This window comes from Trachinotus anak, unplaced genomic scaffold, assembly GCF_046630095.1.
Source record: "Trachinotus anak isolate AG129_WGS33_773 ecotype Australia unplaced genomic scaffold, CSIRO_AGI_Tana_v1 ptg000005l, whole genome shotgun sequence".
In the NCBI taxonomy this organism is placed as follows: domain Eukaryota; kingdom Metazoa; phylum Chordata; class Actinopteri; order Carangiformes; family Carangidae; genus Trachinotus; species Trachinotus anak.
Window position 1 is genome coordinate 23,681,545 of NW_027273856.1, and position 25,625 is coordinate 23,707,169.

The following is a 25,625-nucleotide window of genomic DNA, read 5'->3' on the forward strand; positions in this document are numbered from 1 at the left end:
CGGTGTACATGGGGAGTGATATGGCCAAAAAAGAATGGCAGGTTATTGCACTGTAGGACTGAAATTGTCATATGGGAGTTATTATATATCCACCCTGCCGCAGTGCCCTTTTGCAAGGCACTTAATCCCACTAATGCTCCATGACCTGTGCCTTTCTGTGAGGGGGCAACCAGAACTTAATCATCAATCAAGCAATATTAATTTATGTTTAGTTAATTTATCTTCGGTAATAGTTATATAATATCACCGTCATACGCAACTACCTTTATTTGGTGACACTCTCTTGGTGGGAACTTGATGTGCTGGCTCAGTTTCTGGGGACAGTATTTAGAGACGGACTGTCCTGACTGTAAGGAGTCTGTCCGCTAATAATCGCATTCTGACGTTAAATTAAAATTAATGTTGTAGTTGAAATTGAAAATGACTTGTACTTGGGTCAGTGTTCATTAATGGCAAAGTAAAGAGTTAGTATTTGCTACGACATGGAGACGGCGTGTGTTGCTGCGCTTTCCCCCGCAAACTGACCATTATTTTGGAAAACACAGACACAGCAGAGGTTGGTATCTGTAACTAATTCAGTACTGACTTGTAGTAAATATTCATGAGCTTGAAAGGTTTAGGTTTTGGAGGTGTGTTAGCAGCAGTGCCGTGGTGGTAAAAACAAACAAAAAAAAAAACAACCTGCTGTTGTTTACACTGCCTTACGTTAACTTTATTTATCCATAAACCGATGTAGTTTTAGCACAAACCCATACATGCCCCTTGTTGACAGTGATGATCTGTTCTTTCTGTAGACAATGTTACTGACAGCTGGTCGCCTGTCCAAAGCGCTGCAGCTCACCCTGGCGGTCATCAAACCCGACGCTGTGGCTCATCCACTGATGTTGGAGGTCAGCTCACGGCACCTCGCTCACTGTTTGTTACTGTTGTGTAACTGCCTCGCACTTTTCAGCAGTCTCCAAACTTACTCAGGTACACTACACCAGCAGTTTCACCCTCTACTTCAAAGGGCTGCTGCCGTCTTAAGTCTTACAGAGTGAGAAGTGTTGTCAGAGAAACGCTTTGTGAATATTAAAGTTCAGTTTTTGTGACATTTCGGTACATCCTTCTCAATATAAACAAAACTAAACAACCCTGCCAATACTCTGCAACAACTCTTTTCTACATGATATCGACACAACATAAGCAAAACATATACGACCACTCACAGTCATTATTAGTTATTATTATCCATATTCCCCAGTTTTTTGAATGCAAGCATTTTATGTCATTTAACTCAGTTTCATATTTTGACTTCAGGTACTGAAATATAGAGTGAATATTAACAAGCGCTTTATTTAGAAATCCCATAACATTTAGACTGTGGATTAAACCAAGTGTCTTTATATTTCATTCATACAGGGGAGTGGCTTGTTTTGTTCAAGCCACCCAGCCTGCTCTACTCCCATCTTTATTTAATTCAGCTGAAAATAAGTTAAATTCATTGTACCAGAATTCTGGCTGTTAAGTTTCATCCCTCTGGCAGGTGTAGCAGATGGTATAATAATATCAAAATGCCCCTTTTCCAGTTAGCTTTGTGGAAGAACTTGGCACACAGCGCCCTGTAGTTATGATCCAAACACATTTAAATATCCAGTCATTCACTCGCTATCATCACAGCACAAAAAGATCAATTTTTTTTTGTTTTTCTCAGGCTCTTCACCAGAGAATCCTTGACAACAGCTTTATCATTGTTAGATGCCAAGACCTCGTGTGGAGGAGACAGGACTCTGAGAGGTTTTACGCTGAGCATTCAGGTGAGAATACAACTAATCTATGTTCATTAGTGTTAAAATTAACAATGTTTTGCTTTGATTCTACCAGAGTGATTCCATCCGACTAAACCGATGATTCGGCAGCCTGTTTTAGCAGATATGTGTAGGTTAAAACAAGTGATTCATCCATCACTGTATTGCTTGAGCAGCCGCACTCAAAGAGGGAAAAACAGCCTCTTCTTTGTAGGATCACTGAAAGTAATTTCTGATGATGATTGTGTTTCTGGCCAAGTCAGGCAGTGAAATACAGTATTTATAGTAGTAGAATACATTTTTAAAGTAATTTAGAACAAAAAACTTGTCATGATCCCACTTCTTTTGCTTCTTAGGGCGATTCTTCTACCAAAGACTTGTTGAATTCATGTCAAGGTAAGCCTTACTTCACACTGACATGATAAAAGTACAAATCCTAAATCTTGACACTGGTGGTTCATTGCATGTGTCGAACTATTCTTGCTTTTATGCCTTTGGATAAATGTGATTTTCTGTCTGATGTATTTGAAATGGAATAACAAGGACATTTCCATATGACATAACCCATTGGGCCGGCACAGAAAACGCTCGCCTCAGTTGATGGTGCTCTTATTTCATGCTCAGCAAGTCTCCAATAAATCATTTTCTGCAACTTCACAACAGGAGTTTCAATCATCAGCGGACTGCCAAGTTTAGCACAAACACCCCTGGGCCAATTGTCTGAAAATTGCTATGTAGCCTGCTCACAATAGCTCCACATGTAGCGAACATCCACTGGACTGCAAAAGGTGCTTGTAATCACGTTGTCATATTTGTCTCATCAGAGCAGTGAATCAGTAGTTGCCACAGCAACCTTTGTCTGGGTGCCGGTAGTGTTATTGGAAACATAAGAGGCGTCTGCAGCATTGTCCGCTCCAGTTGGCATTGTTTTTCTAAAACTGATAAAACTGATGTAGAAGCTCCCTCTGGAGTGAATAGGTTGGACTTGTACGAAAGGAACAGCATGTAGGATTTAGGGGGATCTAATAGCAGAAATGGAATAAAATATTCACAGTTATGTTTTCATGGGTGTATAATCACCTGAACCTAAGAATTGTTGTATTTTCATGAGCTTAGAATGAGCCCTTCATATTTACATAGGGAGTAGTTCTCTTTCATGGAGCTTGGCATGTTGCATCACCATATTTCTACAATAGCCCAGAAGAGACAAACCAAACACTGGCCCTAGAGAAGTCCTGTCATGTTTTTACACGCCCTTAAGTTCACTGTAGCCTCTCCTACACCCTTGGAAAGAGAGGGTTGCAACCTGTAGCCTCACCGCTAGATGCCACTAAATCATACACACTGGTCCCTTAAAGCCTAGAAAGCATTCAAAGCTCTGTGTGTAACAGCCACACACAGCTGTGACTGTGTAACATTTAGTCATGATTGACGACTCTAACTGCTGTTGAACTCTTTGCCACAGTGGTCCAATGCGTGCGTATATTCTGGCCAGAGAGGATGCCATTCTTCACTGGAGAGAACTGATGGGACCAACCAAAGTGTTCAGAGCCAGATACACCTCCCCCACCTCCATCAGGGCCCAGTTTGGACTCACAGACACACGAAACACAACTCATGGCTCAGGTAGGGAACACGTAGTGTCACCTATTTAAATATGTACGACTCCTAAGTGCTTCATTTACAGAAAAAAGGTTTGTGACATTTCTTGAACCCTGTGCATTATCACATGGACATGGGTTCAACTTTGGCATAAAATTTGTTATAGGGCAGAAACACAAAAAATATCACATTTTAACTTTATCACTTAGGCAAGTTATATTGCAAAATATTTAAATAAATTTTGTACAATAGTGTCTTGTAAAATCTGTCTTAATATTTGCATGAAGTCAAAAATAATAATCAGTTATTCATTTTACATTTTATTCAGTAGGAGACTGTTGACTGAAATTAGAGCAATGCAAGTTCTTAAGGATCTAATTATTCAACAGTATGTCCAGTGTGACTTATCATAGAAGACATTACAAACCCTGTACTTCCAATAACTAATAATTTCAAAATTATCATTAAAAAAAATCATTTTTCCAGATTCTGTTGAGTCAGCACAAAGAGAAATCAGTTTCTTCTTCCCGGACTTCTGTGTGGACGAGTGGATGGACAAGGAAGAGCCATTGTTCAGATCGGGAAAGATCCAATTTGACCATCAAAAACAGATCCACACGCTTTCAGTGCAAAGCTGACCCCAGAGCTGCTGCTGCAGTCACTGATCCACAACGTACTTTCAAGTCAAAGACACAAGCGTGAAGTTTCTGCCATCGTTTATCCATCGCTCATAGAAAAAAGCAGGCCGCCAGAGCTGATGCTACACGCTTTATGTAAAACTGTGAAAGTGCATGTTTGTCATTCATCTCAGTTCATCAAAGTGCCAATATGTTCATCCCATGTCTGTGGTAGTAAAACTGATTTTCCTTCCATGCCATTTGTTGGAATTTAAAATAAGGGCCACATGTATGTTTTTGTTTAATTTATTGTCATTATAGAAAACACAAATGACCAGATAAGAAAATCAGACACTGTATTGTACAAAACAACACGATGCAGTAAGACAGTTTTTACATTGTCATCACAAACTCCGTCACTGTGAACAGTGCAGTCGTTATCAATTTCAGTTTCCTGAGCCATTCAGATTGTAGCACAGCAGCTACTACCTGTTGTGTATCAATGTCAAATAACAAAACAATCACATGTTTATGCTTTGTGAATATTCAGTAATGTTAAAGAACACTGTAATAACACCTTTACCCATAGATTTATCATCAAAAGCATCTTAAAATTAAGACTCTAGTTCACTTAAGAAATTTGATTGTGCCAAATGCTGATATAAAAACAGGCTGTGATCTAGTATGAATTCTTTATTTAGTTATGGTCTGATACTGTTATGTATGTTTTGTATTCTCTCGTACCAAACTACAGTTTTACATGAGTGTCTTCATCGTGTCAAAGTACAGTGAAACATTGTTGAAACAGGCACTATGTAAATACATCTTAGAGAATTCAATATAATACAGCCCAGTCAAAAATGAGAAAGTGAGCCAAGTTTTCAATATGACAGTCTAAATTTTAGTGTTCAGAGTCACACATCCTTCTTGTGCGCCATCAGCGTCAAGTCCCACTTAGTGTTCTCCACAAAAAACTATTCAGTTCATTTATTTCACAGTCATCATTTTTCTTTGGCTTCTTCCAGTCTCCCCTGCTCTCAAGTGTTTTGTGTGGACACTTGTTTTAGAGTTTCCACGGGTTTCATAACCTCGTAGGTTGTGAGCGACTTCTTCACCTTCCCATTCTTGTCCACCTGATGGATGCTCTGTGTCACTGTTATGGTCACCTGCTTGGTCGACATGCGATTGTCCTGCCATTTTGTCTGTTAATGGTGAAGAATGACAAATGTGACGTGGTAAATATGTGATATTAGCACTAGTGTTTGTTTGGATTGCAGATTGTGACATGAAAAGGAGGCATTTGAGCTATGCATTATTTTTTTTTAATTACTTTGTCTGTAAAATGTAAAAAAATAAAAAAATAATGATGGAAAATGCACGTTACAATTTCTCACATGCCCCGTTGATGTTTTCAGATACTTGTTTTGTCCAGCCAACTGACCAAAACCCAGATATTCAGTTTGTTTGTGAAAATGGAATAAATTCTCACTGGAGAGAAGAAGCTGGGAAAGAAAATGTTTAAACTTACGCTTAAAAAATTAATAAAACAATTATTGGATTATCAAAATAGTTGCAGCTTACTTTTCTGTTCCTGTGTTTTTACTCAGTGAATGAATATAACAGAAAACAACAGGAAAGATCTAAATGGACTCGCAGCATTTAAAAACATCAGGGAAAGACTTACAATCTCTTCAGTGTGTAGAACACTTCGGCGCTGCACTGTGGTGCCAGACGGAGGCAACGCCTCCTCTTTGGGCGGAGAGGCCAGAATTGCAGGAGGACTGCTGGGTTTCACATCATTGAGACTGGCTTCAGACACGGCTGAGCAGACCTTCAGGTACGCCTGAGCGGGAGGAGGGAGGCCATCCTCAAAGAAATCAGGATCTGAAACAAAAACATAATCTTTCCTGCAACTTGGCTGGTTGGTGGAGGCATACAGCCGTGATATCCAGACAGCAGTCTAATTAACCCCGGTCAGTCAAAAGTGAAGCAAAATTGAATATCAGAAAAACAAACATACAGGAGGCCAAAAACAATAAATAAGAATCTTGGAAAAAGATGAATTATTATGGAGGAGATGGATGAAAGAAGCAGATGAGAGGAGGCATAATAACAATAATGGTAACGAAAATGAGAGAACTACATCAGAGATTATTCATTACATCTAAACCCTGGAATTAGTAGTAATACATTCAATAATAAAAGCTGACTGATTGTTAGTTGATCTCTAGAACATCAGGGGCTGACCTCAAAACAAATGCTTTCTCTTACAACTTCTGGGACGGCATAATTGTTCGTTATAAATTAGCAATGCAGTCTTTGAGCTTTGGCGGCTGCGGCATGTTTACTGAGCTTTTGTTCATTACGATGGTTTCCTTGAGTATTTTTCTTTCATTAGTCACAAGTCAGGGCATACCGACAGCTTATTGAGTATTACTGCCGCCACTGAACTCATTTGTGACCGATTATGGAAAACAGTCTGAAAATGTTATTGGATGTGCACATCAAGCGTGGGTTAAGTGCACTGGGTGTTGGCATTTCACAGATGTGGAACACAATGTGAATGTATCTCCACATCACAAAGACTCTTAAATTCTGCATCCAAATGTTAAAAAACGTTGCCGTAGGTTACCACATTATGGCGCCACTATTGGATATAATCTTTGTGGTTAGCAATTGCTGATTAATTTTGGCCAACTCTGGATCTGTTTCATCTCCTCAGAGGGTGCTAAACTGAATGAGTCTTCACAATTACATCAAGGCTCCTCTGCTTGCATTCACTCACAGCTGTATCTGTTGCCATGAGAGACAAGTCCTGTTTGAGCACACTGGCTTTTGATGTAACCTATTATGCCCATTTACTGATTCATCTTGTGATGGCTTCAAAGAAAACGCACCCACAGTTCAGCAGAAAAGACAAATCAACACGCAACAAAAGGGTCGTAGTCAGATCCATCTGTTTCTGAGCCGTATGCAGAGGCACGAGTGACTAACTGCATGAGAAGAACAACGGTTTGCAGAGAAGATGTTTTATCTGTCACACATCCTTATGTCATGCTCAGTCTTTAATAGAGCACGTGGGTTACTGCAACCGTTTTTTCATCTTCATTTCAATTTTCCTTCTGCATGAAGATTTCTTTTTTTTTTTTTTTTTTTTTTTTTTATGGCCCATGTACAACCTCTGGAGGTGTTTAATGTGAAATGGGAAACTGTTACAGCTACAGGATTTTTCCTGCAGGGAAACAGAGGTAGACTAACACTGACTGTACAGGTCCCACCCTTCACTTTGATGTTCAGTGTGAAGCAAAGGCCACTCGCTGTTCATCCAATATGACTCCGAGCCTGAACTCTCCTCTCCCGGTGTGAATAACAGCCAATCTTAAAACAGCCCCACTGATCAAAACACTTGCAAAAACCTATCGGTGAAAATACAGCACACTTTTACTATATGTATTTAACAATAAAAGACACAATTAAGGATGAGAGAGGAGAGCCAAAATATGACAGACATTTAAAACAGGAAAAAAATAAGATTGTAAACGCAAATACACTGTATTCTGCAGTGCAAATCTAATTAAGTACCAATTTACACAACCATAAATGTATTATTCATCTGTTGTGCAGTTCAATGAATGCCTGTTCCTGTTAGCAGATCAGTTAAGTATTCATTCACCCATCCACTCAGCCATAATTCATTCCTCTTCTTACCAGGGCTGATTGTCTTCTCCGAAGTGAAGCCAGCCTCAGAGTTCTCGGAGGGGATGCTCTGGATGGACGACAGAGGGATGTCAGTGTCTGTGCTGGTCAACCATGTCGACTCAGTCTCTTTAGTCCAGCTCTCCAGGTAGCGAGGCTCCAGAGCGTCAGTCCTGCTCCCCCCACAGCCCATAGCGCTGCCTCAGGGCTCCTTCACTTCCCAGCTGGACTTTTCTTCAGAACAGAAAAAACAGATTTACACTGGATTTCAGTTTAATCAGTTCAAGCTGTGACACTGACTGAGTGAACTGAACGTGTATCTAACCAGTTTCTCTCCTCCTGAAAGAAAGAGCACAGTTATATAATTATGCAGAGGCAATTCCCTTTTATCTTCAAATGACATACACTGCTAAATTAAATCAATATTACATATATATAACCTTTATTTTAACTGGAAAAAAAGACACTGTGGAACGGGAGCCATCTTTTACAAATGTGCCGAGTTAACATAAAAACAAAATGATAAAAATAAATAAATAAATAAAATAAAACCAATAAGCTAAAATAGTCATTAATATAATCATCAAGATCTCATGATGCTTACATTTTTTCACACACAATTAAATTTGTGCTAAAACAATGACAAATAATGGATTGAAGAAAACCTAATCATCAACCTAATAGTTCAAGTCATTTCTCAAGCAAAAATGCCAAATATTATCTTTTTCTCTGACCTGCAGATGAGAGGATTTGCTGTTTCTCGTATGTGTCTTATGTGATAATGTTGTTTGAGCTGTAGGTTGGAAAAAAAAACAAGCAATTGGAAGACCTCACCTTGGGCTTTGGGAATTTTATTTTAATTATTTTCTGACATTTTATGGACTAATGTGACAAATCTGATGATGACAATAAGATTTACTTTCAGCCCTGGCTAAAATAAATACTATAAACTGATTAAATTTGGAGCAGATATTCACTCACAGGACACTGACAGTACTTACAGCACAGCACACAGCTGTGGGACAAACCCAGTGCCCTCATATGATCGATGATCAGTCAAAGAAGGTTGAGTGGTCCCCCACAGTCACATTTACACTTCTTCCTGAGCATTTGGAGGCAGCATCTTCTGATTGTCGAGCAGGTCAAGGAGACCGTTTTACACGGGAGCCTGCTGATCATCAAAACATGTCGTCACCTGTAGGAAAAGAAGAGAGGGGGAGAGACTGTAGAGGTGAAGAAAAAGCAGCTTATTGTGTCTTTTCATTGACATTTCCTCAAGTCGCTTCTAGAGCCCCATTGGACAGCGCTGAAAATCAATGCATCTTGTAAACTCATCATGGTTACAGCCTAACCACCCTTTAATCACTGCTCAGCGCGGGCTAGTTTCGCCGGGGTCTCCTTAAATTAGACGCTGGGGAAGGTCTGAACATTACTGAATACACAACCAGGCCTCCTACAGACCGTCACATCACCTGGTTCACCTATGTAATTGTCTTTCCCCGGAGAACTGAAGGAACAGCAGCGCTCAGGCACTACAGCGCATAGAGGAAGAGCGGCGTCTCTGGCACCACTGCCATCACTGCAGGCCCTGAGAAGAAATAACCACTGGCAACGCTGAATAAATAAAAACAGAAAAGGAGGGGGCTGGGGGTGGAGGATGTTGGACACAACAACGACGCTGTTTAATGCAGATAATGCAGAGAAATGAGCGGCACAGACACAGAGGACGGTACGGGCTTACTGATGACGGCGCCGCTCCTCTGCTCCGTGTCCTCCGCCTCACAGACCCGCAACATGCCGTCAGGACTGACTCCGCTGCGCTCCGCTCGGGTCCAGACCGCACAGCCCGCACAGCCCGCTGCTTAACTCATCCTCATCCTCCCCAAAAACAAGGGACAAAGTAAATGTTAAGTCATTCCTCTTGTCGTGAAGATGAGGAGGTGTCCGCGCCTCTAAATTAAAGTAAAATGAGATTACCTCAGCTGTTGCCAGGTAAATTTGAAATTTCACCTGCTGGTCACCCTGTGCTCACTGCCGTCGACACATGGGTTTGTGCTGGATATGTGCATTGAGGAAACTGCAGTCTCTTTAATGAGTTGCCCAATAATGCACAGCTATCTAAACACTATTAAGTATGCAAAAACATTTCAGATGCACAATTAACCAAAAAATACACAAAAAGTACTGAAAACATTTTCCCAAGAATAATATTAGCTTCATATTTCCAGCTTGTGGCTGAGCTCCTGTCTGAGGTGACTTTGAAAAATGACTTCACTGTCATGTTCAAAAGGACTTCAGCCCTATGTACAGGCCTATGGTAGCACAGCAGTGGTAACTTTGTGGCCCAACAGGTCTCCAATGCCCCTGAAACACCAACATGTTCACTGTTATGGCCACAAGAGGACAGTCACAGCCCGCCCTGTAGGCCTGATAAATGACACAGTGGCTCCCATATTCTTCATAAGTAGGGTTTAGGTTATAAATATGTAAATAGATGTTGGTTGGTTGGTTGGTATAACCTATATATATAAAAAAAATCAACAGCTACTGCAGACTATCACAAGTCAAGAAGTTGCTCGATTCCAGTAAATGAAAAGAATTCAAAGCATCTGCTCACTTACATTCAATTTAACCATCCGGTTTATCCATATGGAAAATGTACATTAAATAATAAAATCTACATTAAATGCAATTAACTGTGTTTCATTCTCTTGTATCAGATGTGAAAGATTATTCAAAAGTGTAAAAAAAAATCATTAGTTGCTCATTTAGTTTTTAAATTAATGATTTGTTTGAAATCATTCATTTAGACATTAGGATTTTGGCCATGTAATCCACTGAAAGTTGTTCATTAACAGTGAATGATTTCCCCAGCTCTGTTATGTGTGAGATGCGAGATGCAGGAGCAGAATTGAGTTCCTCTTCCACCACTGTGGTAATATTCATTTTACCACTGAGTTGTTTCTTTCCTAAAAATGCTTTTCACTGATTGCCTGTGAAACCTGGCAGCAAAGTGCACATTCATCACAGTTCTCTTCTGCAGTCAGGCTGAATTTTTGATTTCCACAATGAAGGAACAATAAACAGCATCTTTCCTTCTTCTTGCTTTACCTCAAGCAACTGCATTTGAAAAAATACCGGAGCTCTGCTTGTGTAAATGAAGGCCATTTATTTCTGGTGCATCAGCTGCCAATAAACCACATTACAAAAAAAAAAAACAGACGATGAATGGAGCTTCAAGTGTAAGATCAATTCCCTAGTGGGGAAGCTCACCACTTGTTCCTGTCATACAGCAGTCTGAGGGAAAGATTTAATGTGCAACAGTATACGGTATATGCCCTGGTAAATTAGTGATGACCACCTCCAATAAGTGCACACACTATAAACCACTGTTTATGAAGTCTTTCAAATTGTCAAGACTTGACTTGATGAACAAAACACTTAAAGCCACAGGTACGGGAAAAATAGGGCTTAGAAATTGTCAACTCTTGGGAAGATCTCATGATGCTTTGACCTTTATCTGTATGTCAACTCTGGCCACTACATTACAGCTTTCTTCACTAATGAAGGGTCTGTAATGGAGAGAAAGGCAGTGACAAGATGACAGAAGAGCACAATGATTTCTGGGCCATGAACCACCCCCTTACATATACATGCATGAGCTGAAAAGTAGAAAAACACATGTTTCATCTGTGTAGACAGTGAATTCTGCTTCACTGTGGGGAATTACCAGAAATGACTACACTGCTGATTGTCATTTGAATACATATTCAACAATTGTTTTTGCACAGGCCTGACAGGATCTGAGCTGAAATCAAATCCCTGTGACTTCCTGCGCTCAGTCCTCGCCTCCACCCCCCTTCACCCAGGTAATGAATCTAGCATCCTGTGGACAGTCAGGTCAATATGAGGCTGGGCAGCTTTGATTTGTATGTCCTGCCCCTCTGTCCTATTGGACTACTGGTCAATAGGCCTGTCTTCCCATTAACCTGGCAATTAATGTGGCGCGCTGCCAAACAATACACTGTCATGGGCGAGCTCTCAGTGGTTTCAGTTGCAAACAAGGATGCATGCTGCTGAATTAAATAGAAAATGTACATCAGGGTTATTGCACGCAACAGCCGTCCTCTCGATGTGAGCCAGCCCGTGATGCACTTAGCAGAGGGGTCCTCTTCAGTCCAAGTCCAAGTCAAGTCATAAGTCTACATGTGCAAACTGTGAGTTGATACAAATCTTGTATGTCTATGAATGATTCAATGATTTTTGATTTTCAAACATTTTTACATTCAGAGCTGTGTTTTCACATAGCTGTGTGTAAGTTACAGCATCATACCAAGTTTTAGTTTTAAGATTTAAAGCTGCACCACTCATTATTTTTATATCAACAATGGATGAAATGAACCAGTAGTGACCAATCCACAGAGAATTATCACCCAGCCCTGCAGTTCACCTCAGCTGTGTGAAGTGTTTTAACGTCTTTGAGCTCATTGTTTTGGTCTTTCAGCCTTCGTGTGCTGATTCACTCTCGCCTCTCTCACCAGTGTTGTTTCCAGCAGCAGCAGGCCACTGCTCTAATAAACCAACTATATGCTACTTGAGAAGCACCAAACAGTAGACGGACAATGTTAGTGACCCCTGTAGCTTTTTTTTATAGGTCTGTAATTTTATGAGGTCAATTCCCCATGAAAGTTGAATGTCTCAGTGGTTAACTCCAAGTATAGTCCCATGACCTAATTTATGTAAGTCCTGAGATTGAAGCATGGGGCTTCAGAATCAGAAGCTAATTTAGTCAGCAGGTAGTTTTCCATCTGAACAGGTCTTTTACACAACAGACATTTCGATTTGTTATAGTAGCAAAAGTGCAGATGTTACTGATGACATTAACAACAGCTCTGTTGTATTGTGTGTGTTCCAGCAGCTAAGCAGCTTTCAGCCATCATTAATTTTATTTACACCTGTGCTTTTCCTTCTGTGGCATGTCAAAAAGCATTTGATATATGAGACAAGATGAGATGTTTTCACATTCCCCTTTAATTTATTGACTCTGTGTGTGTGTGTGTGTGTGTGTGTGTGTGTGTGTGTGTGTGTGTGTGTGTGTTAAACCAAACTGAGTGCTCCAGTTGGCCTCTGCACTCATCCCCTGCTGCTTCATTTTTAACAGCTGGTCAAGTATGATAGCGGATAAACGCACTCTCCAGTGATTTGCAAAGTTTTGCGGGAGGGAAAAAAAACTCTTTTCTGGCAAATTCTGTCAGGAGGGGGAGTGAATGAAGCAGAATGTGCAGCAGCAAAGCAGCCAAATCCAAACTTTCACTGGGATTTCAGTGTGACAGCCAGTGAGTCACAGCGCTGGAAAACTAATTAGTATAATTTGAGCTTGAAAAGGGGAAAGATGTCACAAAGGATCAATGGTTTTGCTATCTGTTTCTTATCTGTCAAGCTGTAAAGCTTATTGCATACGATGAAGCTAAATTTGAAGGTTAAGTCACTAAATTTGTCCGGAAATCTGTCCCAACTTTGTCCCAATTATCAAAAATTCAGTCATTCATGTTCATATAATTCATATAACAGCACAAACTACAAAAAAAAAAAAAAAATTAAACAGGTGAATATTTGTAGACAGTCCTGCATCTCAGAAACACTAAAACGCTCTGTAAATGACACTGAGATATTATCATTTCCACTTGCTCCGATTCCATCAGCAAATTGTTGATATTGGAGCTGCCAGTGGTACAACGAGCAGCTTATCCAGATTGAGCTTTGCCTGGAGGTTGTGGTTCAGTGGCATCAATCACATCTCTGGGCCTTTTTCTGGCAGAAACGCGCCCCTGCTCCTCAGACTGGCAGTGACAATCTCCCTCTCTCATGCGGAGCTGTGCCAGAAATCTCTCCAGAGGTTGTGTTCTCTCGATCCATCATGGTCTGAGCTAACACGACACCTTTTCATTAGAGCAAAGTGTTCCAGGGGAGAGGCACAACTACTGCCCAAAATAAGCGAGCGGGGCTAAGATAAGGTGAAAGCGGTAATGAAGTAGCGTTGGTTTAATGCTCTTAAGTTTATTTATCATGGGGAACAAGAAGAGCTGTTCGGAAATGTGCAGTCATTTAGTGAACATAAAGATTTTTAGTTTTTACACCCGTTTTCTTTTTTATTTGCAGATAGTCCACTTTAATAACCACTTTGAAAGAGCTTTGATGCTACAGCTCATATTCAAATTCATAGAAATTATTAACAAACCTGATTGCAGTTATATATTTCTATTACTCATCCCTAATGAAAGCTGGAAGAAAAACTGCATAGCATAGCATCATTAAGTACATAAACCTTCATTCCTGTTTCCTCTTAATTTCAGAATATATAAATTAATATATTTCATCACATCTTGATGAAACAGCCTTTTATTTCATTTAATTACATAAAGGAGGCTGTAAAAAGAAAAAAAAAAAAAAACGACTTCAAGAGCCAAGTCTGTGTCAAAACTGGTACAGCACTAAAAGTCATGTTTGACCTAAAAATTATTAATATTGCTAATATAACAAAGTTATTCTCCGTGACTGATTTATGTAATTTCCCTTACTGTCATTTACGGTATCAGTGGAAGTGCAAAAATCGATCTTTAGCCACTCCTCTGGCCTCAATTGATATTTCTGCCTTCTTCCTTAAATTCTGGTGAAGGCTGGCCTATAAATGCAGCCTTTGCACTTTATGTGCTTCATTCATTTTATCCAGCTAAACACATACTCTAATCCTATCAAAGGCAAAGAATATTCCAGAAAGGGCATTAGCGGGAGCTTATGAAGCGAGAGAGTGGAACATTAGTATTCATGGAATTTCTTGGGACATTTTTAGGGAAATTATCTTGGGAAACTCCGGTGGTGCTCACATAAACATTAGGCTACGAGCTAACATAAAGAGTCATGCTGGATGTTGGAGATGTTGGACTGGAGACTTCAAAAGTCTAACATTGGTGTCACATAAGCCAACGGATGTTCTACTATGAAATCATTTCATAATGTAAACTGTAATAATTTACCTTCCTCGTATTGCTTATCCTATGAGCTGCTGCTCCTAACAAGAGCCACTGTTGAAGTAGTAGCTGCTAGTACTCGATGTAGTATTGACACATACTGTAACTGACCCACAAAGTGAAAAAGAGACAGAAAGAGTCTGTCCAGCAACTTTCTGGATTAAACTCCTGAAAAGTTATGTTGATGTGGAACTGGATGACTTGTTTCCGTCATGTCCAGTGATTTGATAAAAACTGGAAATTCTGAGAAATTTGCCATAGATAAACATTTTGTATCATTCAAGCAGCTAAGCACTAGCACCTCCCTCACCCAGACTTAAGCATTGCTGTGGTTGAGAAATCTGTCCATATTTTTAAATTTCTTGCAATAATTGGACAGACGCCTGGGTAACTGATCTGAATACTGATAGATTACAAAATGACTCTTTCTCAAATGTCATATGTAAGTGATCAAATACACCACTGTGCCTATTAAACCAATGGCCTCATTATATGAAAGATATAACAAAGCACAGGTCCTCAGTACATCTGAGTGTGAGATTTTGTCATTGAGAAATGTTGATTGGGTTGTAATGTTGCACATTTCACAGTTAAAATGTTACCAAAGTAAATAATACATTCAGAAAGAGTTCAAACCCCTTTACTTTTTCACATTTGTTATGTTGCAGCCTTACGCTAATATCATTTAAATTCATTTTTCCCCTCATCAATCTACACGTAATGTCACATAATGACAAAGTCAAACAATTTCTAATTTTTGCAAATGTATTAAAAAGGAAAAAGTGAAATATTACATCGACCCCTCATTCAGACCCTTCCAGACAGAACCCTCTCCTCAGTAAAACGCACATGAAAGCTGCTTGGAGTCTGCAAAAAAAGCAGCTAAAGGACTCTCAGACTGTGAGAAACAAGATTCTCTGAACTGATGAAACCAAGATTAAACTCTTTGGCCCCAATTCTAAGCATCATGTATACAGGAAACCAGATGCATGATGGTGGCAGTATCATGCTGTGGGGGTGTGTTTCAGCAGCAGGGACAGGGAGACTGATCAGGGTTGAGGGAAAGCTGAACAGAGCAAAGTGCGGCTGTTCACTGACAGTCCCCATCCAACCTGACAGAGCTTGTGAGAATCTGCAGAGAAGAATGGCAGAAAATCCCAAAATCCCTGTGTGCAAAGCCTGTTGCATCATACCCAAGAAGACTTGAGGCCGCAATAGCCGCCAAAGTTGCGTCAAGTAAGTACTGAGAAAGGATCTGAATACTTGTGTCAATGTGATACTTCACTTTGTCGTTATGGGGTAGTGAGTGTAGACTAATGAGGGAAAATTTATTAAAAAGATTTTAGTATAAGGCTGCAACACAACAAAATGTAATAAATGTGAAGGGGTCTGAATACTTTCTTAATGCGCTGCATATCTATGTCCAAATTACCTGGTTGGATGATGACATTTCTCTTGGCTGGATATCAACAACCATGGAGTGAGATGATATAAGTGCTCTGCCATTTGTGGTGTAGTCTGAAGGCGGCAACATGTATTTCACCGTTAAGGTTTTTCCGCCTCCCTGACATGTCTGACCTGCTCCTCCGTAAGTGCATAAATAAGCACTTACACTGAAAAATACATCATAACATGTTATTTTGTCAAGTGAGGATGTGACTCTACATGTCACTCACTTGAACCATCAATGTACTGGTTTTCTTTTACACTGCTGTTAACTGAAGGAAAACACTGCACTGAAATTCTTGAGTGAGTCTCTGAGGTGTTGATGCATAAACATTTTTTTTCATTCATTTTTAGAAATACTTCACGTTTTACAAGAACATTTTATATATTAAATAAAAGCTTGGTCAGTTTTCCTGCATTTCTAATTCAAGAGGGCAAGCTCAGATTGACCAAATTCAACTTCTGAGAGGTGTTACTCTGTGTGCCGAGTTAGTGCTGTGTTAAAGGCATACTGATTTTAGGGGCTAAAATATAATGACTGTCTCAAGGCTTATCTCAGAATGACACAGAACGATGGACAAAACCACCTAAATTAAAGGGACTCTTCCTCTAGGGAGCAATAATAGGCTCAACAAATGTCATGGTAATCACCCTGTTATATTATGCAATATCTGTCTGAAAGGCCAGGGGAACTCAAGAATCAATAGGTACGGTCTTGCTGTTAGTTATATGTGCTCAAAGTTAATAATTTAATTAGCCCATGAGTGGCAGTAAAACTCATGTAATGGCTGAATGAGAAACTAGTCCTTTGGGGAACATGAAATTGTTCAGTAAATGTCATTTCACTTTTCAGATCCGTGTAAGTGGAAATGTGAGCCTGAGGGTGGGAATAGAAAAAAGGGCAATGGGTCAACAAAATCATAGGGTTTATTTTTTTGAGTACCAAGAATTTCTGCTATAAATGTCTGTCAGGTTCTGTATGTTGTTGACTGTTTGGCCTGAATGTGCAGCTGCAGGGAAGCTGGTGGAGGGCACTCAGTGAACTTCACTGCAAATGCAGATGAAATAGTCTTAACGTCTTGGTTTACTGCTTTGATGTAACGCTGTCAATAGATGTGGCAAGCCATCACCACTCAAGGCCTCTTTAAGTCCAGCCGTTAAACAAATGCACAGGCATGAATGTGTAGGTGAAGGTCTGAACAGCTTGTCCGAGATCATCATTAACGGTGATGGACAGCGAAGTAAACAACTTCCTCCACATTCATCAGCTTTATGATTCGTTAACATGGACTGTCATATAATCCATGCAGTGTTTTTAAAAAAAACATGGTCAGTTAGTTTGTATTGTATGTATCTAATAGATTCATCAAATGAATGTCCACCATCAACTGCACACAATAAATTAACTCTACACAGCCTATTCGTTTTACTTTTAATGTGAATAATATAAAGCGAAACACTTGCCTTTAGTGGACGCACAGTGTAGACACGATGTGAAACAAATGCTGATCAATACACATATACTGTTTACGCTAAATGAGTTTTTATTGAATTTTCTCAGTCTGCTCAGTTGCACAGTTTTTTTCACAGCACGAGTGACATCTTGACAGTATAATTTCCACATTGGTTGAAAAGTGCTTCAGCCAGAGTAAACTGCCATCAGAAGCTAATGAGCCAATGAGATAATTTGGGTAATTAGTCGCTCTGCACTCTTTGAGGAATGATCATTTTCTCTCAGGAGAGCAGTGGCACATCTATAAAGTCAATAGGATCAATCAAAGAGCAAATGTAGATTCATTTTTGCTACTTTTATCAGAAAGACATAAAATGATCCTCGAACAGCATGAGTGAATTTAATTTGAATTCATTTGTTTAAGATGTGCATTAGAGATATAATCATTCAAAAACATACGACATTGGTTCTACAAAAATATTTCATCAAGTGGAGTGACTGTTGAATATAATTACCATTAATATTTTTTTAAATGGTTCATTTTTCATTGATGTACATGTCGCAGATATTGTTTTTTTTTTTTTTTTTGTGAATTAAACTAAAAAAACTTAGTATTTAAGTAGCAGCTGGGTTAAACTCCATACTTCAGTATGCCACTGACTGAGTATACATAAAAATATATTTCCGTGACATTATTCAGAATCAACAACATGACGTGAGCGTGCTGAAGGAGATTACCAGGTAGTCAGTCTAATTAAACTATGAGTGGTGTTGCCAGGTTACAGTGCTGATTTGTGGCTGAGCCAGGGGACCATCCCACAACACTTGTGTCAAGTCATCTCAGGGCATTATTGTTTTGTTTTTTTTATCTCTGTGCTGGCAATATCTTCTCATTTTTAGATAATAGTTTTAATCAGTGCGATTTTTGAGTAAGAGCTCCACTTAAACTCAGTCCTAAAACACTTTCTGCTTTCCCTCCTGAGATGCGAGTGCCAACCAGCAGTTCTCCATCTCATACAGAATCAATACATACCAAAATGGATCCACATTACAGGGGCAGAAGTGTGTAGAACAATAAAAATGGGCAGGCGCTGCAGCAGATGGGATTGTTTCATACACTGCTGATTCACTGTAATGGGAACAGGGAACATCCACAGCTTATAGCCTGATGTATGCTTCCCACAACTCAAAACGACAGGAAAGGGAAGGTCTACAAGTGAACCAAATTCTCTGAAAATGAAACCAAATCACTATTACCATCTCTCATTTCTGTTGTAAAAATAACAAATGAAATTTAGCAAACTCATTTTTTTTTCAATTGTTCTTATTGGGTGCACAAAAACTGAAAGGAGAAAAAGGAAAGTAAGTGAGGTAAGGAGTGAAGGAAGGAGGCTGTAGACACGTTTGTCATGACAGTATGAGCCTGAGCTGATGCCCCCTCTAATCATGAAACTGTCAAAAATGATTTAAAGAGCAGGCAGATGAACGGGTCTGCTGTTCTTATGTCTGATGCTATGGTATATCACCACTGCGGAAGTGAACCGCAAAGGCATGAAAAAGTGACACTTCTCTGTGTGTTGCTGGGTGCAGAAAGTGTGTATTTTTAATGAACTGGGATATTGCTGCTGCGCAAACTATTTGCTGAAGACAGATGGTACCTGCACGATTTTCTTTAGGAACATAAATGAATATAAATGTGTGTATTAGTGTATGTATCACTTCCTCTTAGGGCTACATTTTAAATTTCAAAAGCACCTGTGTCTGATTTAAAAGGCTTTCACCACAATTTCTTAGCAAAATAAAATCTCCTTCAGCATGTTCTTGTGTGGAAGTATGAAAACACTATAAAACGATGAAAGATTCTTGCATATTCTGGGCACCACTTTCCTCTAAATGAACTAAAAACTAGTTCTGATGCCAAAGTGTGTTGTCAGGCCTCTGGCTGAGCTCACTCTCCCCAAGGCTGTTCACACTCAACATTTATGTGATGTGGCATAAGTGTCAACCTTCAGCAGCTATCACTGTGTTATTGAGTGACTTTGTCAGTCACTCTGGCAGCCACTACTGCTGATTCATGTCTCTCTCTACAGAGCAGTTTGCACCTGCTGACAAAATCAAGTTTCACACTCCGGTTCAATGCCAGCTACCACTGCCTTGAGTCTTAATTTTAATGATGATCCTAATTACAGGTGATGATGATAATTGACGTGATGCTGACACACAGTTAGTCAGCTGTGATGAACTGCACTCCGGGAGGAAAATAATGACATTATTACTATGTTGGAGATGTATCGCTTTTGAACTGAGCTTTAATTAATCGTACATTTCAGTGTCTGCATCAGTTGTTCTTTGAGGATAACAGTGCACATATTTACAAGCTCAATCAATTTAAAGATATCAAACTGAGATCATCAAACTTAAGTTCAATGCTAATGTTAGCATACTAATATGAGTAATATGCTAATATGGCCACATCCTTCAGAGGTACAGTTGCCACCCGTCTACCAGTTTTCCCGGGCATGTTCTCCTTTTTGAGCAACTGTCTCAAAACATTAAATGCACGTCTCCACTATGCTGCGTGCATCCACATTCACGACCCCAACTAGAGTAAATAATTAATCAATAGTTAATAAAATCCTTGAGCATATTTGATGGCCAAGTGGTTAGGGTGCATACCAAGACGCCATGCTGAGTCCCGAACAGATGGTCCCAGGTTCAACTTCCGATCAGCCGAACCCTTTACTGCATATTTATTTATTTAATATCTTCTCTGTCTCCACTTTTTCTGTGAATTAAAGGCACAAAAATGGCCAAAAAATAATTTTAATTTATTTCATTGGTGTGGTGAAATGGGGGGAGAGATGGATGTGGAGGACAAAGCAACAAAATCAGGGGAAAAAACAAGTATTGGATTTCAGCTCAGTTGAACAGCTAATGGCAAAACTGTTATAAACCAAGGGCCTTAAAACCTCAAGTTTCTGTGAAAAAAAGTTGTGTGTTATCGAGGTTGCTCAGCGACAGGGGCTGCGCATTCCAATGCACCGGTAAGGGTGGCACAGTTGGCGTTGTGAAAATCCTTTGTGAACCAGACGGTCTCATTTCAGTTTGGCCTTTGTGGTCTACGATGGCTATGGAAGACCGCCACACCTTCAAAGACTGCTTCCTCTCAAGAATGCGGCCCCTGAACTGGGACACAGCTATAGTGCTAATTTGCTGATTTAAGGTGCAATAATTACCAGGTTTACCATCCTAATTAAGCGTGTTAGCATGCAAATATTCGCTAATTCACACTAAACACAAAGTTCAGCAGAGGTTGATGGGAATGTCATGAATTCTAAAGATTATTGGACATAAATTAAAATAGTGGACAAAACCTGAAACATTTCAGTTGGGGGATCACCAAAGGCAGTAGGATTAATCATCTGGAAACCATGAATATCAGTACCAGATTTCATGCAAAGCAGCAGAGCAGTGGATCTATTGACACAAGGATTTCCATCCCCAGAGCCATGATGCGAGTTGGCTAAAATGATAACTTCCAATCCTAGTAATTCTACTATTTCTTTTCATTTCTCACCTCCTAATTATTTCAAAAAGCACAAATGCATTCCAGGTCAGTGATTTTACTTTAGGGGAAAAAACATACCATAACAATGTGCTACGATCAAAATCTACATCTGTAATATTCTCAGTGTCTGTAGCCAATGGTGTCCATTAAATTTCTGGCAAATTAATGATGAGCAAATATTTGCCTTCTCTAAGAGTTGTGAGATGTATCCTTGAAACAGCAGACACAAAAGGATTACTCATGAAAATAATATTTAATAAATAAATCAAAACAAAGCAAAACAAAAAAAACCCAAGTTGAGTCGATGCAACTGCAGGCAATGTTCACGTTGTGAATGTCACTTCACCTTCCACTATAGGTAGGCCAGTGACGTAATATCTCACACTTCACTGAGCTGTCTCTCAGGCTTGGCATGACTTGACAAATTTTACTGCGCTTCAGGCATTACAATGAGGGTCGCAAATGAGGGAACACTGTGAGGACACACTGAGTGCAATGAGAACAGTAATTTGAAGATGCCATGTTAAGCAGGGACCTTGCAATCTTGGTGAGATATTAGAGACAGTGCTTTAACTCAGTGAGTCAGTAAAGCAGATGCTGAATGTGGCCCAGCAGTGTTTTAGTGCTGATTAGAGAGGCAGCTTGCACTGCAATCTGCAGCATTAATCACAGTCGGTCACAATGAGCCTTGAACATCTTACAAAAGGACATTCTTTCCTTAGCAAATTTGTTGAAGAATTTTAATAAGTGACTACATCCACTGCCAATATAATAATAGCAATGATAATAGGGGAAAAATAATATAATTGCACAGGGACTACATGACGTGTTACAGTTTGAGGAGTTTTGAGTCTGTTCAACACTGCATGAAATGATCCCTAAAGCTACATGTTCCTTAACAGAGCCACAGGTTCAGTAGCTAATTACCACAGATGCATGATGCAGTTTCCATATGTCTGTTGAGGTCACAACCTCTCGCCCTCTCTGAGGGGTAACGAAGACGAGGACGAGGAAGAGCGAGTACGGCATGGGATGAGAAAGATGGACGATCTGTCAAGGCTGAGGATGTGATTAGTGTGAGCGTGGAACACAAGAGGGACGGAGCAGTGAGGACGACCTTCAGACCTCACCCCAGACTCAACTGTCCATCACACGTCTAAAACCATGGAAACGCTTCAGTGAGGGGTCATCGGGCAGCTCAAGGCTTCATGCTGTTTGTCTCCTGTGAAGAAACCTGTGTGCCTCAATGCAGCTTCCTGAGCATGAATAATACACCATTTTAAGACCTGAATCAATTAGTTGATTGACAGAAAAAATATCAGCTATTTTTATAATCAAGATCAAAATGCCAGAATGTGTTGAATATTTGTTGAATTTGAGGATATTCTGCTTTTTTGTCTTATGTGATATCTTTGGGCTTGGTCTGTTGGTGTGATGAAGCAAGACATTTAAAGATGTTACCTTGGACTCTGGGAAACTGTACAATTACGTTTTTCACTATTTTCTAACGTTTTATAGACCAAATTATAATTTAATTTTTTAGAAACTAAATTTAATCAATTATAAATGTTTTCAATCACAGCAGGAAGCTGTTTTCAGTGAAAAAAAACCCCTCTGTACACTACCTGCTCAGCAACAAACAGCAGACAGACTCAGTTAGCAACTAACTAAACAGAGCTACAAGAGAGGAAATATCGGACTTACATTCACCAGGTTGCTTCGTAAATGTTGGATGTATAAGTTTGCCATACCAACTTACAACAGTATGTTATGTCAGAGTTCACAACTTGTTTCTGCTGTCCCAGCGGATGGTAGGAGTGCATCAAGTGAGAGCTAAAAATTTAATTATACTATCCTGATAGTGGCTGAACTAGGATGAAAGAGCTTTGTTTTCTGTTGTTGCTTGAGCATAAAGTTACTTCTCTCTGCCATGACACTGACCTTGTGTTTACCTTTAAAGCCTTGGGTTAGAACCTTTATCTGATGCACTGGGAAACCACCGTCCTTACACTCTGATACTCTGACCTCCAAAATGTAAAATAACACGCCAAACCCATAAAATTTAGTCTACAAGAGAGATTTCAGCTGCTTTGCTATTTAATCTCCTCCACATTTGTTTTTCATTATCAGTTTTGACAAATCTTGTACAGTATTTTTCCAGACCACTTGGTGGCAACAGTGTCTCATCTAGTTAATGTTAACTTTAATACAAATTGAATTAAATAGAAGTTATCCAGTGAGACAGCGCCGATTAACTGACTGTACTTCCTACCAAAAATATATTACTACTGAGGCTGGCTTCAATTGTACAGCCACAGCACCAGAAACATTTTCATATCAACATGGTGGCTTAAAGTTTGATGCACTGTAGTGTTACCATACGTGCACTACATGCATGATTCACACTAGCAGGTATAGGGCCATTGTAAGAGAGCAGCAGTACAAAAATAAGATGAATAAAATAGAAAGGATTTTTTTTTTAAAGTTTGCCTTGACTCTGGTAAACTTAGAAATAGGTTGTGCAGTTTGTCCAGACATCACCCTTTTCCTCTGCTTTCCCTGAGGTCTGCGTATAACTTCAGAAACTGCAATGTCCTGAAAAGTTCTGAAATAATAGAGCACATTATTTTTTGTGGTGATTGGTCACAGTTTGGACCATTTTCCCATTTCAGTTTCCTGTGTTGGTTTTCAAAGTGGTTTTGGAATCAGTTAGCCTTCACAAATAAATACTCTGGTAATGGCATTGTCTCTACAGTAGTGTGGTTTCTTTGTTGCTGTTTCATTACTGGAATGAGGATAATATTGATTTTTGAATTTTTCATTAAGATTTGCAGCTTTGAGTTGTGATAATTATGTTGAAATACTGTGTTGTGATTGAGCTTGCTCTGTTTTTCAAGACTGAAACCAGCCCAGGCAGATAGAGGACATTAGAGTTATACTGTAAACACAGTCAAAGGCTAAACTTTTTAAAACTGGGGTAAAAGGCTGATGAAAAGGACACAAAACTAGAAGTAAACTAGAGATTGGGGGGAGTTGTTTTGCCACAGAAAACACACAGTCCCTCAAATCTCTGAACAACACTGTGAACATCTTCTAAAAGCAGCTATGAGCTAATTTCATGATCTTCTCTTTAACCCCTTCCTTACACCGAGAATAACATCAAGCTAATAATAGTGCACACGGGAGCACTATTAGCTTTCAAGAAGTGAGTAATTAACTGCCTGTGCATGAAAATAATTCAATTATTTGATGTTTTAATTAATGCTTACTTTACCTGCTTTAACCTCTCTCACTCAATTTCCAGGAGCATCGCTGTCATTTCTTTTAACCAAATCAAATGTCAGTTGGTGGCATTTGTTTACACTTACAAGCAGATTCTTTACATGGTCTCAGTCTCAGTTTAGTGTCATGATCTGTAGTTTTCAGCCCTCTCACTGCTCCTTGTTCTTTTCTACCCATTTGACTCTTTCATTTCCCCCCTTTTTCTGGCTTCCATCCTGTTGTACTGCTTTGTCAAAATCCTCAAAAGATGTCAAAATACAGTTTGGTTTGTGTTTAAGCAACTGTGGCATGATGTGGTGAGATGTTTGTCAGAACAATGTCATTATTTTTGTCAAACAATTCTTCTGACAGACCAATTAAGCCAATTTAAAGCCAATTAATTGAAGATACTGTACAAGATACATCAACCGCTAAGATTTAAGGGGTGGCTGCCTTGCATTTAATTGCCTTGGGCCTCCAGATCTCTAAACCCATCTAATTTCAGCCATAAAATATTACAGTATTAAAAAAACAAATTAAAATTTAACTACTAAGGATGGTCAACAGTGGTTGGCAATACAGACAATAAATACTGTGTTTCTAACAGTTCAGCATTTTGGGAAATGCACTTATTTGATTTCTTGCGAAGATTTAGACGAGATGATTGATATAACTTTTACATGTGTGAGCCATATAAAGCTACAGTCAGCAGCCACTTATATTAGCTTAGCATAAAGACCGGACACAGGGGGAAGTAGCTCGCCTGGCGTCTAAAAGACACAGCATCAGCCTATCTGCACCTCTAAAGTTCACTAATTAACACATTACATCTTTTTTGTTTGTGCCATACAAAAATCAAAATGTAAAAAGCACTTCACTGGAGTCTGGTCATGTCTGTGACGTTATCAGCCAACCAGCAAAAACTTCAGTTACTACGATTAACCAAACAAACAAATACCATTCATTTCTGCGTTTTTACAGGTGCTGGCAGGTGGATTTTGTTATCATTGGACAGATTTTCAACTCTCTTCCCTGTTTATAGACTTTATGCTAAGCTAAGATAGCCAGTCACTGGCTGCAACTTTATATTTAATGGACAATTGGGAGAATGGTACTATCTATTTTTCCAGATTTAAAACATTCATTTTCTAAAATGTCAAACTATTC

The 25,625-nt window shown here is 39.4% G+C and overlaps 2 protein-coding genes across 16 annotated transcripts in view; one reads left to right on the plus strand and one right to left on the minus strand.

Annotated features, from left to right (window-relative positions):
- The first annotated feature begins 322 nt into the window (after positions 1-322).
- On the plus strand, positions 323-5,565 carry nme6 (NME/NM23 nucleoside diphosphate kinase 6). Its single transcript, XM_071479133.1, has 6 exons — positions 323-556; positions 795-890; positions 1,694-1,796; positions 2,144-2,183; positions 3,253-3,413; positions 3,876-5,565. Exons 2-6 carry the CDS (start codon positions 798-800, stop codon positions 4,025-4,027), a joined length of 549 nt encoding a protein of 182 aa, XP_071335234.1. The 5' UTR covers positions 323-556; positions 795-797; the 3' UTR covers positions 4,028-5,565.
- The window catches only part of baalcb (BAALC binder of MAP3K1 and KLF4 b), an 89,069-nt gene continuing 68,487 nt past the window's right edge, over positions 5,044-25,625 (minus strand). For 8 of the 15 annotated variants that reach the window (XM_071479147.1, XM_071479145.1, XM_071479146.1 and 5 more), the window contains 5 exons: positions 9,175-9,580; positions 8,704-8,897; positions 7,715-7,936; positions 5,691-5,890; positions 5,044-5,208 (listed from right to left, as the gene is read on the minus strand). In XM_071479147.1, coding sequence (XP_071335248.1) covers positions 5,044-5,208; positions 5,691-5,890; positions 7,715-7,895 — 546 coding nt within the window. In that variant the 5' untranslated portion in view covers positions 7,896-7,936; positions 8,704-8,897; positions 9,175-9,580. Of the gene's footprint in view, positions 5,209-5,690; positions 5,891-7,714; positions 7,937-8,703; positions 8,898-9,174; positions 9,581-9,679; positions 10,184-25,625 lie in introns of those variants that run through there. The other 7 variants (XM_071479139.1, XM_071479138.1, XM_071479135.1 and 4 more) reach the window with 7 other exon arrangements.